Genomic DNA, 17,180 nt, shown 5'->3' with positions numbered 1-17,180 from the left:
TGTAACTGAAATGTGTATGTAGGCGCGCGCGCTGTGTGTGGGCGTGGCATGTTGGCTTAACTACAACGCCAAAGGTCAAATTATGTCCAGTTTTGCTTCTTATTTTTTTTGTAATTACACAAGCGCAATGAAAATGTTGCTCTAACTGTTGTTGTTGTTGTTGTCGTTGTTCATTTGCTGCGCTATTTTGGCACATTTTCACTAACACTTCGAAGCGCATAAAAATGGTGTCCAAGTGCTCAGCTAATAAGCGATGGCACATGTTGCCACAGCTGCCACGCCCACCGTCACATTGACGCCCACACCTCAAGGACAACAGGCAAAAGTTAAAAACTCATTTATGACGCCGCACATCAAATCGAATAAAAACAATTGGCACATCAAAATCCAAAAGCGACTCCCTCAGAGATCTTCATCGAGGCCCTGGGCCACGTATCGAATGCGTGTCGAAATGGCCCAGAAACGTGGAGCCATATGCTGCAGCCAGTAGGGCAGGCGGGCAGGAGGGGTGGGGCAGCCAAGAAATGGCTGAAGTAAATAAAATGCCAGCGAGCATCGAGATGGGACAGCGACTCGGTGTTCCGGTGGTGGGCTGAGCAGAGCCGAGCTGAGCCATGTCGAGCTGAGCATTTGGCGCCAGCTGCTCGGCCACTTAGGCCGCATTTGGAGAGCGTTGATGGAATTGCTTATGAATTATACAAGAATATTAAAACGTGCCCAGGCTGGCAGCTACAACAGCAACATCAGGCACCGAGAGCTGCGCTTTTTCTCTCATTATGCTCTGTTCAGCCAGTGAGTGGGGCATATCAGCTGAAGACTGGCGGAGACTTGCATCAGAGCAGGCGTGAAGTCTCTTTGGGCACGCCCACTTGGGAATTGACAAATGCTCAAAATGCGATGTGACATAGCTAACGGTCACACTTAAGGCAGCTTGAGCTACGCCCTCAGGCACAAACGTGCGTAGAAAGCTATAGGGCACAGCCAGAGTTTTATAGTCATTTGTCAGTCAGCGTTACAGCTAAAACTTCAACTGATTTGTGTTAGACAGAGTATTGCGCAGTCAGTTACGCCCGCTCGTAGTAATCGTATTTTGGCTCTATTTGATTTCATCTTTGCGCGGAATATTTCAATTGCCAGCAGGCAAAAAGTTTGCTGTAAATACTTTATTGGAAAAGTATGTGCCAAATGGTTATTGGACGATGGGGCGGATGGGCGATAGGCGATGTGCGATGAGTGGGGGGTGTGGCATACAAACAAATTGGGCGCTAAGTTGGCCGTTATTGGTTTTTATGTGCGTCGCCTGCTTGCCGAGAATTGGGCAGAGCCAAGGCAGAGGCATTACAAGGAGCATAATTTGATATTTGTTTGTCCAAATGCGCAGAAAAGTTGCTGACCTTCTTCTTCTTCTCCTTTGTGCTCTTGATGTTTATGGCTTGATGATGATGGCATAATTGGGGCTGTGATTGCGGTTGAATACGAATAGGCGAAAGACAATTATTTTTATGTTCAATATATATTTTTGTACATTATATTTATATTTACGGGCATATAATTTACAGGCAGCGATCGTAATCTATAGAGTAAACGTATCAAGTTAGGCACAAGCTATACACAAATACATTTAAATTAGTTAAAATTAAGTTGAGGCTAAACACTCAGTCAGTCAGTCTCACAAACAGGCACACACACACACACCCACGCATTATATTACCAAGATATCATATTAAATTGTAACAGCCAAAAAGCAAATTCAAATCTTAACGAAACGAACACCTAACGAAGTGCCCAGCTAGTGGTATGTATACATGATAAGTGTAAGCAGTGCCAGCTGTATAGCTTTGCTTGGCTTGCAAACACTTGACAGCGTTTTCATCCCCTGGTTTGGTTCCCCGCTAAGAGAAAGCAGTGCAAACCGGTTAACGTTTCGTACCGCTTAGCTTTCTACAGTTACTGCTTCAAGGTTTGTGCACATGCTAAACGGTTATTTTCGACATTTCCAATGCAACAACCTAAACGGTTGACTGCCCGTTAAGAATTTGAATTGGCGGCGGCAAGAAAACTGAGAAAACTGAGCTCAGTGATAGCGCGAGAACTGTGAGATGCTGTCCTCATTGGGCGGCGCCACCAGCAAAATGGGCTGTAAATTGAGGCCCGTGATGTGTGGATTCGACTTGCGAGAGCCCGCCAAGCTAATGGCGTCCGTCAGATACGCATTATTGATTTCACCTGCAACAAATGGAACTTGAATATAATGATAAACAAATATAAATGGGTATTTGGTGCGCACCTTTGTACAGAGAGTTTTGATAGATGGGATCCGGCTGCAGGCGCACATGGCGCGTAGCCAATATGAACGCCAATGTGGCCAGAACAACGCCGTCCACGCAGCCAATTATGGCCAACGGATAGGCCCAGCGTATGCTGCAGAGGCCCAACTCGAATCGGTTCGCCTCTGGGCCACAGATCTTGCGGAAATCATCTGAATTCCAGCCGAAGGGAAACGCAGCGCAGGCCACAATCATGCAGAGCGCTGAAAGCGATAAAAACCAAAGTCGATTGATATTAAGCTACGTGACAAATGCTGATCGAAGCACAAGAATTCAACAATTCTAAATTGAGCCGCATTTCGCAATGAGATTACATTTCATTGCAACAGCAGCAGCAGACATCGAAACGTGCTCAAAGTATGAGCTGCAGTTGCGATATCATTTGTCAAACTGACTTCCGTCGAAGTCAGCAATTGAAACTGGAAACTCTCAATTGAGAATTGGGCCCAGCGCACACACATACACACTCACACGCACACCTGCACATATACACACCTGATATTATTTGCATCCAGCCGCATATGTGGAAGACGCGCGTCGACTTCATGAACAGCAAACAAACCAAAAAGAATATCGTCAGCAAGGCCAGCCCAACGGCCGCGATCATGAAGAATGTGGCCAACTGCAAGCGATAAAAGCAGCAAATCAAATCAAAGGTTTTTTATAGAGAAATGGCCTAAGAATTCTTAAGTAATAATCTAGCCTCAGATTGTCTAGCCAGAATTATATATATGCTTTTAGCTGTAATTAACTGTCTTACTCGAATAGTTAATGCGAGTTTTTAAATCAAATTCAATAAATACTTAGTATGATAACTTAACTAACATCAATTTGAATTTCAATTTCGTGAATAAATGAGTAACAACAACCACAAATGCAACTACTCCACTATAGATTATATATTTACAGGGCATTTTATTGTCGAACTGCCTCAGCTGGGCTTTCTAGTTTACTTTAACCTAAGCAAATACGCACCTGAAATGAAAACGTGGGCACTGCAAATATGTTCTCCCAGCGACGACGGCAATTGTCGAAGATCTCGTCGCGCTGGCACTGCTGCCAGAGGCCCAGACGGCCGGCACTGTCGCTATCCGGATCGCCAATCCACTCTGCAATGAATTGCATAGTAGGGTATAGTATGAGCTATATCTATCGGCATGATCAATCCACACTCACCTGGTGTGACAAAGGCCACAATGCCTATGATTGCATAGCATATGGTGAAGATCGCCCACAGCACGCCGATTGCCTTCGAGTTGCGAATGTATTTGGAAGCGTATAGGTGCGTCGTATCGACGTACTCGATTTTGGTGCCCATTGCGTGAGGTTTTCGTCTTTCTTCGCCTGACTCTGGCTCCGTTTATTGTTGGCTGTTCAAAAAATGTTAAGCACGCTTAGACATAAGTAAAATGTTATTAACAACAATAAAACATAAAAAACAACAACAGCAGCAGCAGCAACAGTTGGTGGTAATCAACAATAGTTGCTGGTTTTTGTTTGTCATGTATTTGCTTTTGTGTTTAGTGTCGAGTTGTAAGCCTATTAATTTGGCCAGCTTTTAGTTTGCTGACCTCGTTTGTTCGCTAAAGAAGTGAATTGGAGCTTGAAATGAGTTGCCCCTAAAAAGAAATTACCGATGATCGAATCATGTGAAATCAAATGTGAAATGCTTTTTCCAACATTTTCCACAGGCAAGAAACGTTTTCCCCTTCACTTCAATCAGAGCGAAATATTTCGCCAATTAAAAAATCGAAATCCCAAACGCAAATCGTTTCGGGCTTATGTAAATCGAAAAGATAATTATTTTTGGGGGCCAAGCTATTGCCTCATTTTCACCAACAGTTAATTCTATGAAGCCAAACCAGTCGAATGCGAGGCAATCATATGTCAAAAGACAAATCAAAAGACGTTATGCAAAAAGCAGAGAGATAAACTAATAGCTTAACGAGCCACGGACACAGAAAGAGAGAGTGAGTGAGCGAGAGCGAGAGAGAGAGAGGGTCACTAACGAATTTTGACTCTATCTAATTTTAGCAGTGATTCATGGCGCAAAAAGTTGCAAACGGCCAAAACTGAGCGGAGCAACTGGCTTTGAGCTGCCTATCAATAAACATGTTTTCCATTTTGAAAGTGTGGTAAATTTTTGTTCAATTCATCTCGCAGCCACTTCAAAAATCAAATAAATAAAATTCCAAGAAAAAAGCCCGAAAAACAAAAGCCTGAAAAAATAAAAACAAATGCAAGTGAATATTCAGTGCATTGTCTTGCCACCAGCCCAAAAAGATCCCACCGACAACATTGCGTATTCGTAATTTATTATGTTTTTATGCCTCTCTTATCTTTTGTCTTTACATTTACTTTTATTTCTATTTTTTTTTTCGAGTTTTACGGAAGCAGCACAAAAGAAAAAGTGTAGCTGGCTCTGTTTTTCGTAAGCTTAAGACCTCCAAAATTTCGTTGATTCAACTAAATGAAAAGCAAACAATAAAAGAGAAAAAGTAAATGACACTCAATTAAGCTAGAGAGAAGCACACAGAAAAGAAAACGCGTCCGAGTCCACGCAATTACCATAATAATGCTAATAAGTAGAGGAGCGAGCCAAGGTTTGCCAGCTGCAAGAACAACTCGCGTCTTGGCCCAACCCATTAACATAAATATTATGGCCAAGCGCTTAACAGTCCATTGAGGGCCGCAGCACGTGAGTTAACAAAGGCGTCTGGCCAAACCGAGCGATTGGCCGAAACGCTTTCAATAACAATGGAAAAGCTGAACTGCGACGGCGATTGACTCACGTAGCGCCTGAAAAGTCTGGGAAAACGAGTCGCCTTCAGTCGTCAGTCGTCAGCCGCCGACCGCTAGAGCAGTGGGCCAACTCTCGACGCAGACAAACCGCAGACATATAATAATTTCCTGCGAACGATCGTCGGACAATTTAAATGAAAACTGAACGTGAGTATGCATATATATGACTGACTCTATGCGAGCCACAGATACTCGGTGCTGTAATTGCGAATTTCAGCTGGCAATCAAATCCAATTGGCGAGCCACCCAGCACAGCGCACACTGTGAGAAAAAGTTGCCCAAGTCGTGTTGAATGCAGGGCAGCAAAGGTGTCAGAGCAGCTCGAGAGTTGAGGCTGATTCGAAGTGCGAATTAACTGACCATAAAAAAAACGAATAAAATAAAATATACAACACAGATATTTCTTTATGTGTATAAGTATTTAGCGCGTATGATAATAGAATAATTAGCAAGAATTCTAAGAGTTGTTTTGAAATTTGTTATTTAAGTCAGATTTTAGACACCAAGCAGCCTTCTCCCGTTTCATGTATAAATATGGACCTAGTTGCATAGCATTTTGCACAGTGTATTTGTAAGACATACATTTGTGTGTACTTCAATGCATTCTTTGCGCACTCGCATCGATCACGAGAGAAAGAAAAGAAAGTGACCAGCCAGCGGGACGAGTGAGTACTGTAACTGGTATTGTGGTACGGGCATGACGCAGCACGAAAGGCCGAGCTGAAGAGATGGAGATGGTGAGATGGCGAGTAACTTGCCAAGATGCCGTATCTACATCCGTTCGCCCAATGAAGCTGAGATGTTGCTGATGTGTTGATGTGTTGCTATTGCTGATGCTGCTGCTGCTGCTGCTGTAGCTGTTGCTGCTGCCGGCCGGCGGGCAGTTGAGCACACAAAAGTTTCACTTGGCAGCTACATATATGCACAGAAATCAGAAATCAGCTTTGACTTTTAACATCAATAACAACAGTCCGACATAAGTCGAATGCTGTTGCTCAAGTCTGCTGCAGTCGCAGCGTTTATTCCAGCTAACGCGGCAGAAAACGCGCGCAAGCTAAATACCAAAATGCCAAACCAAGAAGCAGCAAAACAAACCAGTGTGTATGTGTGTGTGTGTGTGTGTGTGTGCGAGTGCTGAGCATTGCATATGGCATAAAATAAGGTCAGTTGGGTAATGGCTGAAGCGCACTTGCTGAACAGAACGTGGCATAAAAACAATGAGTCTCGCAACAATTTGACAAACTTGGGCTGCAGAACGCAGAATGCGCTAAGTGCAGCGGCAACATTTGGTGGCAGCTTGGCTTTCTACTCGTGCCTCATGTGGCAGGCACTTTGGTCAGCTCACATTTACTTTCTACTTTGAAAGAGCCGCACAACATAAATTTCACATTAGGCATAAACAAGCGGAAAAGAGGCGTGGCTGGCAGGGGGCCCGTAGTAAGGGGAGAGTGGAGCGAGGTCATAGCCAGCTCTTGGCTCTTGGCTGTTGGCTCTTGGCTCTTGACTTTGATGGCATCCGCTGCTAATTCATTTTCACAATTTTCAGCTCTTTAGCACTTCAGATTTTCTCGGCTTTTCACAGCTTTTCCCGACTAATGCGGCTTAAATGCACCAAAGTCGCATGTTTAGAGCAAAACTCGTGTGCGTTGTTCCGCATTGCCAGCCGCAGTTGTTCGTCTATTAAAGCTCGTTTATGTTTGACTTAATTTCATCTGATTTCATTTCAGTTTTTCGGGCTGAGCAGCTAAGCGTAACCTTTAACAAGTTGGAACGCTTGCTCCAAGGGACTGACGGCAACTTGATTAACACATTAAAGAGTTACTACACAAAATTGTTGTTGTTGTTGTAGTTGCGCCAAACTTGTTCCGAAAGACTGAACCGCAGCAAAACATGAAACGCTACAGAATTATGCGGAAATGTCTTCAAAAAGCTGTTTTATTTCTTTTTTTCAGTTTGTCAGTTTGCTGTTGCCTTTTTTGCCAGGGCGTACAAAAGTTGTAGAATGTTTTTATTTGTTTCTTTTCTCCCGCTGCTTCTGCTTTCTGGCTCATTTCTCCCCTTTCGATCGGCGTTTGCATATGCTTATGGCAGACGATTTCTTTTTTCGCAACGGAACCCGCAACCGTGCACAAAGATCGCGGTCAGTTATTCAACAGCATTTAGGTACCAATCAAGCCCAGTCAACAGCTTCTATGTCCACAAGATGTGGGTAGTCTTCGTCGTAGATTCTCTATACCTCAATCTCTCCCTATCTCACTCTCTCTCTCTCTCTCTCTCTCTCTATCACTTACTCTCTATCCTGCTCACACAGCCTCTGTGTGTCTCGCTCTGTGGCGAATGTGTCGCCGAGCTGCTTACTTTTATTAGATCACGATTTTTAATGTTGGCAAACATTCGCGCATTCCTACGGCCCAGCGAGCTAGCAAATAACCAGCAACAACAACAACTACAACAACATCTACTACAACAACTTAAGCAACTACAACTATGTGGGCCTCAGACCAACATACATATGTATATACATAATAGTAACTCACACCGAGATTCTTCAGTTATTTTTCTTTTTTTTTTTTTTTTAGTACCTTTAACAGGTGCGGATTGCTGAGTAAACAGGCTTTTGGGCCGCAATGCTTTGGCAAGAGCTGAAGTGCGTATATAAATTTGAAAGAATTTCTGATGAAAGTTTAGCCTGCATATTTAGACAGAGACAGCAAGAAAAGTAGGCACGAAGAATGTTCTCAAGGCAAGTAGTGTTGGGAAATTTCTGTATCCGGCTCCCCTCTTAAACAATCCAGAATTTTAGTAAATTTCGCTATTGAATATATATTATCTTGCTATCTTGTCGTTGTCGTTCTTATCCTGCCTTAAGTATAGTACTTTTAAGCTCTCGATTAGGCGGCTTGCTCGAAAAATGATTCACAATATCCGCTTATTAAATGCTTAAATGTAACTCTATAGTCTCCAGTTTTTTAGACTCCAGTTCTTAACGCAATATTTCTGCAGCTTTGCAACATTAGGCGCCCCATATTGGGCGCATTTAGGGCGCCCATTATGGCAGCCGCCACAGCGCAGTTGCAGAGGCACATTTCGAACGAAAACAAAAAAAAATTGTGCCTCTTTTCTGGTTTTTCACGTTGCCAGCGCGGTTTTTGCTGTGCCTGTTGTTGTTGCTGTTTTTGTTGTTCTGACTGCAGTTGTTGCAGTTTCTGATGTTGTTGTTGCTGTTGCAGTTTTTTAAACGCACGTCTTCAGAGCAACATGGTCACTAAAAGGTGTTCTATGTATGTGCGTGTGTGTGTGTGTGTGTGTGTGTAAATGTGAATGTTGTTGCTTGCAATAATATTTCAATATCTGCTGTTGTTGTTTTTTTTTGTAGGTTTACACGTTTTAATGTTGCATGAACTTTGTTTTTGCTGCTGCTGCTGATGTTGGTTTCTTGCGGTTTGTCTTAATGTCAAAACTGCAAAAGCAGCGAAAATTGCGAGGAAACGCTGCAAAGTTTTCAGCTTTGCTGTTGCCTTCAATTGACATTTGCACTTATATGAAAAAAACTCGAATAACTTTTTATTTTCGTGTGTGGCTTACAATTCTATTTTGTTGCTGTTGTCGCTTTTTTGGTGTGAAGTATTATTAGCCTGCAGAACCGGTTGATTATTTCTTGTTTTGTTTAACGTTATTAAATTGTATTGTTGCTTTTGTGCATAAATTTAAAGTCGCGAATAGCACTGAAAAAACGTTACCCCAAACGGACGAACGAACTATTTCTACGATCACGATTTTCCGCTATGAACCGTCGCGTTTGGCGCTGAGACTCGAACTGTGCTGCTCGAGTCTTGAGATCCGCTTGGCATTGGGAGACAATCACCTCTGAAGACACGACACACTCACGCTCTCAGCTCGGCTTACCTGCCAGGCCAGAGAGAGCGAAAGATCTGACGAACGATACAGACTGTGAATGAGTGTGTGAGAGAGAGAGAGGGAGAGGGAATGCATTATTGTGACAGTTGGCGCGCCTCAGATAAGTGGAATGTAAATTGTTTAAATTTCTTTTCAATTATTTTTGTTTTTACTACTGATAAATGTGCAGCTATCAAAGTACTAAAAGAGCTTACGTTCGTTTCTTGGAAGAATGATTGAAATTTCTCCAATTATTACATTTCTGTGTACAAATAAAGCCAGAGAGGAGAGAGAGGAAAAAAGGGAAACACCACTGAATGTACGACTTACTATGGCTTCTCTACCTGCAGGATGTTTGGCGAATGCCCGCACATTTCTTTTATTTCCTTTCTTTGTTTAGGAAATGCCTGGATAAATAATTGGCAACTGAATAAGTCCGAAGAATTTGCTGCGATTTGTAGATGACATGTGCATGGGAAAAATATAAATGGAATGAAGAAAATTGGGAGAAGTGGAGCAATAAGTAATATATAAATAAAACATTATTAGTTTAATTAAAGTATTTTATTTATTTTCATTTTGTACAATATTCAACCAAATGCTTTGCATTCTTTTATTTTAAATTATATTTTTAAAATATATAATATAAATGTTTATAATATTCTACAAATATATATAATTTATATTTGACCAAACTAATTTTTATTTGCATTTTTACCCTGAAGAAAAAAAAAAAAAACAAAACCTTTTAAATTCCCCCGCCAGTGCAAATGTAATCGATTATGCAGCCCTGGCTTTGCCTCATCACTAGCAACCACCTCGCTCAGCTGATAAGCAGCTGGTTTATCAATTTGCCACACGACCTTTCAGTGTCAGTGATCAAGAAACCAAGTGGAACGCACGTAGTTGCTGTGTAAATTTTGTAATTTGTAAAAATTCGAATATTTATCCGTCTTTATTGAGTACAGAGTAATAAAAATAAAAAAGCATTCTGCAAACATGAGCGAAATAAGCAGTGCAGATAAATTGGAATATGTTAAGTCAAAGATTGGCAAATATCTGGATTTCCCTAAGAAGGGCATCGTTTTCCGGTGGGTCAGTTAGCTTTATCAGTACATAGCATGTTTGTTAAGTTACATGTGTATATTTTATTGGCAATATTAGAATGCTTATCAAAGGATTAACATGTGCTCCCCTTTCTTATCTCTATTTGCCTCACAGCGACATATTCGGAGCCCTAACCGATGGCAAAGCGTGTGTTTATCTACGGGACTTGTTGGTGGAGCATATCCGCACCACTCATCCAGACGTGGAGCTTATAGTAGGTCTGGATTCGCGTGGTTTCCTCTTCAACATGCTGCTGGCCACTGAGCTGGGCGTGGGCTGCGCACCGGTACGCAAGAAGGGAAAGCTGGCTGGTGATGTGGTGTCTGTAGAATATAAGCTGGAATATGGTTCCGTAAGCAATTTTAGACTCATACTAGGGATCGACTATAACACATACTCTATTTATAGGACACCTTTGAGCTGCAGCGCACAGCCATTAAGCCTGGCCAAAAGGTCATCATTGTGGATGATCTCCTGGCCACGGGTGGCTCGCTGTCGGCTGCCAGCGAATTGGTTCGCAAGCTGGGTGGCGTTTTGCTGGAAAGCCTGGTGGTTATTGAGCTCGTGGACCTCGATGGCCGTAAGAGGCTGGACTGCGATGTGCATTCCCTGATACAGTACTAAAAAAGACACAGACTTTCCATAAATGCATTTAGATGGAACTTCTCTTACCTCAAGGATCACCCAAGTGAATTTGTATAATTTTTTTTATAAAATTTCCTATGAGAATACTTACACACAATGGTTGTCAAAACAAATTAGTGCAAATAAATAAGTTAATATTTTTATATAAATACTTTGGCTTAGAAACTTTATGTACTACCCTCTCCTGTTGGAGCAACCCTCTCTGCTCTCTGTGCGCTCGCTAGTCAAGCATGTTCTCTCTGCGCATTTCAATTTCCATGTGCTGCTCTTGCCGGCCTTGCCTTTTGCTCAGCCATAAACAAAAGTGTTTGGCCTGTGGCATCATAAAAAACTGAGTGAGCTCCTCGCTCGCCGATAAACAAATCTGAAGCACCCACTCAGCGCCCCGCTCTGCTCTGCTCGAGCAGGCAGAACGCTCTCAAACAATGGACGGCCACATAGCGACGCCGGCGCGAAAACTGAAAATTTTCAAACTGAAACTGACAGTCGGATGGGAGAGCGTCGATTGGGCGACTGAACTGGCGTCTGGGTGAGGGGGCAGCGGTCGGGGGCAATCGACAGTGGCATTAGCAGCCTGTGCTCATTTCGTATTTGAATTCATTCGTGAAATGTGCGTCGCTCGGAACGGTGCGTTGTTTGAGGCTCTGCTCAGTGCTCAGTGCTCTGTGTTCTGTGTGTTATGTTTGCTGACTGTTCCGCGAATCTAAGGCCCATCTGCTCTCTTTGTCTTTCCACCCGTTCCTCTGGCAGGCCGCAACAGTTTCGCACGGCCGACCACCAACTGCGAGTGCTTTGCCGTGTTTAGTTTAAAAATATACATTTTGCATTTGGCGCATTTAGAATCACAGTTGCTGCTTCACTTAATATTGATTGAGCGTCTTTCAATTGGCAAACAATCGAATCACAACAACAAATAGTGGCGAAAGTCGAGCGGAGCAGGCCAGCAATTGATAGTGTTACGTATACGCCGCGTGCGCCCACATTTGTTTTGTTTGCGTGCTTCTGATTGTTTGCATGTGCGAGTGTGTGTGTGTGTGTGTGTTTTGTATTCTAAGCGCGTGTGTGTGTGTGAGTGTCGTGCGCCAATTTGAATGAATTTTATTTAAATGCCAAACCAAACTTGGAGCATTGCCTAAAAAGTTGGCAAAAAAATGCGCAAGCAGCGCGTCCATTAAATAATATTGCATATTTGCAATTGGGCTTGCAAACAAATTAAAATTTAGCTGCAAAATCTACTCGATGTTAGGCATTTGCATTGCACCTGCTATGTCCAAATAACAAAAACTCCCACTCTCCGCGCAAGTAGAGTCGTAAAAATCAATAATTGACATCTTGACTCCATGCAACCGTAGCAGCAGCAGCACTGGCCTAGGCCATATGAGGAAAAAGAGTCATAAAAGACACCCCCGAACAGAAAGGAGCCCACCGAAGATTCAGTTATTCGTATTTGTTGCTGCTGCAGTGACACAATTTTTACTGTTTGCTTAGCTATAAATACGGCGGAAGTATTTCGCACAGCAGCAGTTGATATACTACATATATTTGAGTTAATATACATACATACATGTATATATATTCATATATATGTATATATTCTTGTCATCAATTATGCTGGGCATGTTACATTCACGTACTAACCATATATATATCTTTACTGAATATATACTACAGCACAACAACTAAATTTAGCTAGAGCAACAACAGCAACATCAACGAGCTGGCATAAAAAGGCTATGAACAAATTGTACAAAAACTGTCACCAACTGCACGCAAAAATATTTCTCGCGTAGCAGCGACAGCCAAAAAGTAAAAATATTATAAATAATTTATATATAATAAGAAAAGAAAAAAAATAGAAATAGAAATAGAGGAAACAAAACATAGAAATGTTGTACATCAATAGCAAAGCGAAATATATCAAAATAAATGTGACTTCGAGAAATATAAGAGTCGGGAACAACATGAGCAAGCACGAGCTAGTGGCTAACTAAACTACAAACAGTTCCTATGCATTTAACCTTGTGTTTAAATGAAATTTCACAAGAGCTACGCAAATTGTCGCGTTCGGCGATATTTGCTCATATTTACGGCCTTATCGCTGGTATTGCTGCCCCTATCACTCATATACTTGGTATGGAACGAGCAGCTGCAGAAGATTAAGGGATACGAGGTGAGTAAGCCTACAAAAAGAGTTTATGTACATGTATATATATAAATAAATATATATCTAAATATATATTGTAGTGTATAATGCATATATGTATGTAGTATCACAAATGTTGTTTGAGTACTTGGCCAAGGACATACAAATGTATCTTTGTAGTTGTTGCTGGCTGGTAGCTGCCTGTTAGCTGACTTCCAAGTGCCCTGCAAACATATTGTGCATTCGGCTCGTGGTAAAAACGTTTGCAGTGCGCTGCCCCTGACAACAAGCAAATTGTCGGCAATCGATCGATCGTTACTAAAAAACATTCCATATATAGTAGCTGCCATAGAGAGAAACGAGTAAAACAAAAAGTTGCATACCCAGTAATTATCTCCTTGGGCTATTCATAATTAATAACAAATGCAAGAATATCTACATATAGATGTTTCTATAAACGCCATCTGCTAGGCCTCATAGTGCGAGGGTATTTAAGATATATATTTATAATGTGCCAGATACAGCTATATTGTATATACCTATTCGCCAGATGAGCAATTTTCAATTGCTTGATATTTAAATTTCAATATATTTGCTTGTTTGTTTATCTAAGATTTTAGCACCTCGTTGCAGCTTTAGCAGGCCTCTGCGATGGGCAGCTGGGCGGAGGGGAGCGCCTTTAAAAAAGTGCGAATTAATTAATAATAAAACACGAGCCGTTTTCCCATTGCTAATTACCAATTGACACTTAAATGACGAACTGACACGCCTACTGTAGTACGCCCTTTATAGCTGGCTTTGCTTAGCCGCACACCAGACACTATGGCGACCTCCTCATACCACAAAAAAGAAAAGAAAATCGCACAACGTCCTTGGGCAATTTGCATTGCAAAACTTTCGCTAGGACTGGCAATTTAATTGGCTTGACTTGACATGGCTTTGCTTGGCTGGCAGCAAGCGCTTGGTCAGGACATGTCCGAGGCGCAAGAAAATCGATGGCTGGGACCAGAGCAAGCAGAAATCAATGGAAAGTTGCCCACTAATTTAAGTGACTTAATGCTTAGGCAGCCAAAAAGAGAAATGAACAAAAAAAAAAAAAAAAAAAAAAGCAATAAATGAAATAAAACACGCATACGCCGTGTTGTGCTCTACATAGGCATAATTAAGCACAGCGTCTAACACGTAACACACCGAATTCACCTACACACACACACTCACACACCCAGGCACCGACTTCTGCTTAAGTGACACGCTGCCCACATCACGCCCACATATCACATCTCCCATATATACGTATTAACCTCCCACAGTTCACGTCATGCACATAGCGCCACTTTTGCTGCGAACAAAATTCTATAAAAATGCTACACCTACTACGCTATGATGCACTCTGAGATACCTCGTAATAAACTATATGCCATTTATTTAACTAAGTTGCGCTTTAAAGTAGACTATAATATATTAGTGGAGTAGTACAAAGTAGATGATGTAATTTAATGAAATTTAGCAGAAATAATTTAAAAAGAAATTTATGTATATAATTAAATATATTAAACACTAATTTGTATAAATTTGCATGTAAAATTCTTAATAAATAGCTTTCCAATTATTAATCTAAGTTATATGCCAGCATAGTTCTCTAATCAGTTTTTAATGGTGTAAATACTTAATATACAAACCGCAACTAGGCGATTACAGGGTATTCTTACACAAGCCACAATGCCTGCTGAGCATTTGTCTATGCGCTAAACAATCATCTAGATTTATAATGATGCCAGTTGACAGAGCTGCCCACTGGCATATTAATTGGGTTCGTTGAGGCTACCTTGACACTGGCATACCATATGACATGAGTCAGTGGTGCGCTCTGTGGTGCCAGTGGTGTCAGTGGTGTCAGTGGTATCGCTGGCATCGCTGGTGTCACTTGGGCCCTGCTTTAATACATTTATATTAGGCTGCTTTCTGCTGAGACATCATGAAACGAAAACGCTTGTATATTACGCATACGCCACGTCATGTTTGCATTTAACCTACTGTTCTCTCTGTAACCCTCACTAAAATAGTAAATGTGAAATGCAAATGCTTTCTTTTGGCTTTTGTGAAACAGCTGCAGCAGCAACAACAGCGGCAACAGCAGCAGCAGCAGCAGCATCAGCAGCAACAGCAGCCACCACAGTCAATGCGGGCAAAGCAAATCCAGCCAGCGGGTCAAACATTTCGTTATCCTGTCCTGCTGTTGAACAAAAACAAAAACAAGGAACTAACCGTGGTGGCAACGGGCAAGACTAAGAATAAGTGGCGCTATGTTGATAAAGTAAATATCTAACACACACACACACACACACACTGTGAGACACAGACACACCTCTACACTCTCACACTCTTAATGACAAAGTAAACACAACAAAACTCAAGCGTTTAATTTATGGGTGCATTATAAAAGAAAAGAAGAACACATTGAAATTCCTTAGCCTCATCTGTTCGCCATGCCCAACTGAATGAATGAATGATTGGCAGTTCTTTCTGGGCCGGGCAAATTACCACCACGGGTCTCTCGAAAAAAAGAAGAATTGTATTTGCTTGTATAGTCATTAAGTGTTTGCTGCCAGCGCCTCATCAATGCCTCATTTATTCACACACTCCCAACTATTTCCACGCAGATCAACAATGAAACAGGCCTCTCGCTCATACCCGAGTATGCGATACAGTCGCTTTCCCCGGAGGAGATGCAGGACATGTCCGTGGTAGGTGCTGTCAGCAATACCCTAATATGCATTACTTAACTCTTATATTCATATACATTTTATATGCAGCGCATGGAGGCGCGACTCAATAGACTGAAGGAAAAGTGTTCGGAGTTCGGGCTGGATGTGGTGGGTGAGTAGGCTCGGCTAAAACAATTTACGGCTAAAATATATTTACATTTTAATTATAGGCCCGGATGCCTGGCACACGCCCAACACTTGGGAATTTTTGGTTAATAAAAAATATCATATTATATGGTAAGGGTGCCTTGACGGAGCTCTGACGTGGTATCGTCTAAATTTGTGTGTATGTGTTCTTTGCAGGTGCAATGTGTTCAAGGCGGCCTCCTCGTCCTGGATGTTCAATTTCAATGTGCTGGCTGGCTACACGCCCAACTATTTGCTAAAGACCAAGAAGATTCTGCTCAATTTGGCCAGAGAGCGTTATCCACGCGTAACTCTGCAAGAGGTGAGTCAGCTTTAATTAATTTTAAAGTTTTTCATATCAACAACAATTCATGATTGCAGTTGCGTGAGGCGCAGAACGATTCGACTACGTTTATCATAGCCAGAAATCCCTTTGAGAGACTTCTGAGTGCCTATCGAGATAAGATCGTATTCGCGCTGCCCTATTCCTTTCACGACAAACTGGGTCGCAGCATTGTGCGTATTTATCGCAAGAAGGTAACAGGAGTTGTGGAACACTAGAAAATATAACCCAAATTGATGTTCTCCACTTGCTCCTTGCAGCCCAAGCTGATCTCACGTGCGGGCAACACAAAGTACCCTTCGTTTCCAGAGTTTGTGCACTGGCTGCTCGATCAAATCAAGCGTGGCAACTACATAGACATGCACTTCGTTTCGGCCACATCGTTCTGCACGCCCTGCCTCATACGGTTCGATATGATATTGAAGTTCGAGTCGCTGGCAGAGGATCAACTATATCTAATTGAAAAGACTGGCCTCCAGCGCGTCATAGCGCCCGTCTGGCGCAACATGGGCAAAGGAGGCAGAAAGACCCAGGAGCTGCAGCAGCAGTTCTATTCCCAGCTAACCAAGCAAGAGATGCTCGAGCTCTACAACTATTACCAGTAAGTGCAATGCCCAAAGGAGCTGAACTGAGTCAAAGCCCAGATTAATTTATTCTCTCCCCATTCTTAGATATGACTTTGATCTGTTTGATTATGATATCAAGGAATATTTGAAGTATGCCAGAGCTGACGAAGAAGCAGGCGCCGCCGCATCGGGGGCGTAACTACAATTAAAATTCATAGAATTTATTAAAAACGCAGAAAACCAAAACTAAATGTATACAGAAAAGAAAGGAAGATATCACTTAGACACGTATGATCAAATTAGCCGTCACAGTAGGTAATTGCAAATGTTGATAATAATGAATGAAACAATAATAAAGTTAATTGCTATAAATATGGTAAAAACTAGAGCAATGTTTTATATTCTTAACTAAAGACTTTCCACTTGAACTGAAAATGTATAATAAATTTGAAAAAAGAA

At 41.9% G+C, this 17,180-nt stretch overlaps 3 protein-coding genes across 7 annotated transcripts; 2 read left to right on the top strand and 1 right to left on the bottom strand.

The window, feature by feature from the left end:
• Positions 1 to 1,494: 1,494 nt before the first annotated feature.
• LOC6582407 (LHFPL tetraspan subfamily member 3 protein) lies at positions 1,495 to 8,977 on the bottom strand. 2 transcript variants are annotated; one of them, XM_044009976.1, is made up of 6 exons: positions 8,715 to 8,977; positions 3,504 to 3,720; positions 3,303 to 3,436; positions 2,823 to 2,949; positions 2,288 to 2,530; positions 1,495 to 2,226 (listed from the first exon to the last, which is right to left on the bottom strand). In XM_044009976.1, the coding sequence occupies exons 2-6, from the start codon at positions 3,643 to 3,645 to the stop codon at positions 2,075 to 2,077; spliced, it is 798 nt and encodes a 265-aa protein (XP_043865911.1). In that variant the 5' UTR covers positions 3,646 to 3,720; positions 8,715 to 8,977; the 3' UTR covers positions 1,495 to 2,074. The 2 variants fall into 2 exon arrangements, with proteins under 2 accessions (XP_043865911.1, XP_002008110.1); XM_002008074.4 differs by having other exon boundaries at positions 3,504 to 3,697; positions 8,715 to 8,976.
• Positions 8,978 to 9,865: 888 nt separating this feature from the next.
• Positions 9,866 to 10,924, top strand: LOC6582406 (adenine phosphoribosyltransferase). Of its 2 annotated transcripts, none has more exons than XM_015162436.3 (3): positions 9,866 to 10,121; positions 10,248 to 10,485; positions 10,542 to 10,924. In XM_015162436.3, the coding sequence occupies exons 1-3, from the start codon at positions 10,060 to 10,062 to the stop codon at positions 10,755 to 10,757; spliced, it is 516 nt and encodes a 171-aa protein (XP_015017922.1). In that variant the 5' UTR covers positions 9,866 to 10,059; the 3' UTR covers positions 10,758 to 10,924. The 2 variants fall into 2 exon arrangements, with proteins under 2 accessions (XP_015017922.1, XP_002008109.1); XM_002008073.4 differs by having other exon boundaries at positions 9,869 to 10,117.
• Positions 10,925 to 11,326: 402 nt separating this feature from the next.
• On the top strand, positions 11,327 to 17,107 carry LOC6582405 (carbohydrate sulfotransferase 11). Of its 3 annotated transcripts, XM_044010241.1 has the most exons (10): positions 11,327 to 11,405; positions 12,450 to 12,948; positions 15,029 to 15,235; positions 15,582 to 15,665; positions 15,735 to 15,798; positions 15,857 to 15,923; positions 15,990 to 16,134; positions 16,194 to 16,349; positions 16,416 to 16,756; positions 16,827 to 17,107. In XM_044010241.1, the coding sequence occupies exons 2-10, from the start codon at positions 12,808 to 12,810 to the stop codon at positions 16,918 to 16,920; spliced, it is 1,299 nt and encodes a 432-aa protein (XP_043866176.1). In that variant the 5' UTR covers positions 11,327 to 11,405; positions 12,450 to 12,807; the 3' UTR covers positions 16,921 to 17,107. The 3 variants fall into 3 exon arrangements, with proteins under 3 accessions (XP_043866176.1, XP_002008108.1, XP_015017921.1); XM_002008072.4 differs by lacking the exon at positions 11,327 to 11,405 and having other exon boundaries at positions 11,818 to 12,948; XM_015162435.3 differs by lacking the exons at positions 11,327 to 11,405; positions 15,029 to 15,235 and having other exon boundaries at positions 11,821 to 12,948.
• Positions 17,108 to 17,180: the final 73 nt, after the last annotated feature.

Source organism: Drosophila mojavensis, unplaced genomic scaffold (genome assembly GCF_018153725.1).
Source record: "Drosophila mojavensis isolate 15081-1352.22 unplaced genomic scaffold, ASM1815372v1 contig_74, whole genome shotgun sequence".
Taxonomy (NCBI): domain Eukaryota; kingdom Metazoa; phylum Arthropoda; class Insecta; order Diptera; family Drosophilidae; genus Drosophila; species Drosophila mojavensis.
This window is presented reverse-complemented; position numbering and strand designations above follow the sequence as displayed.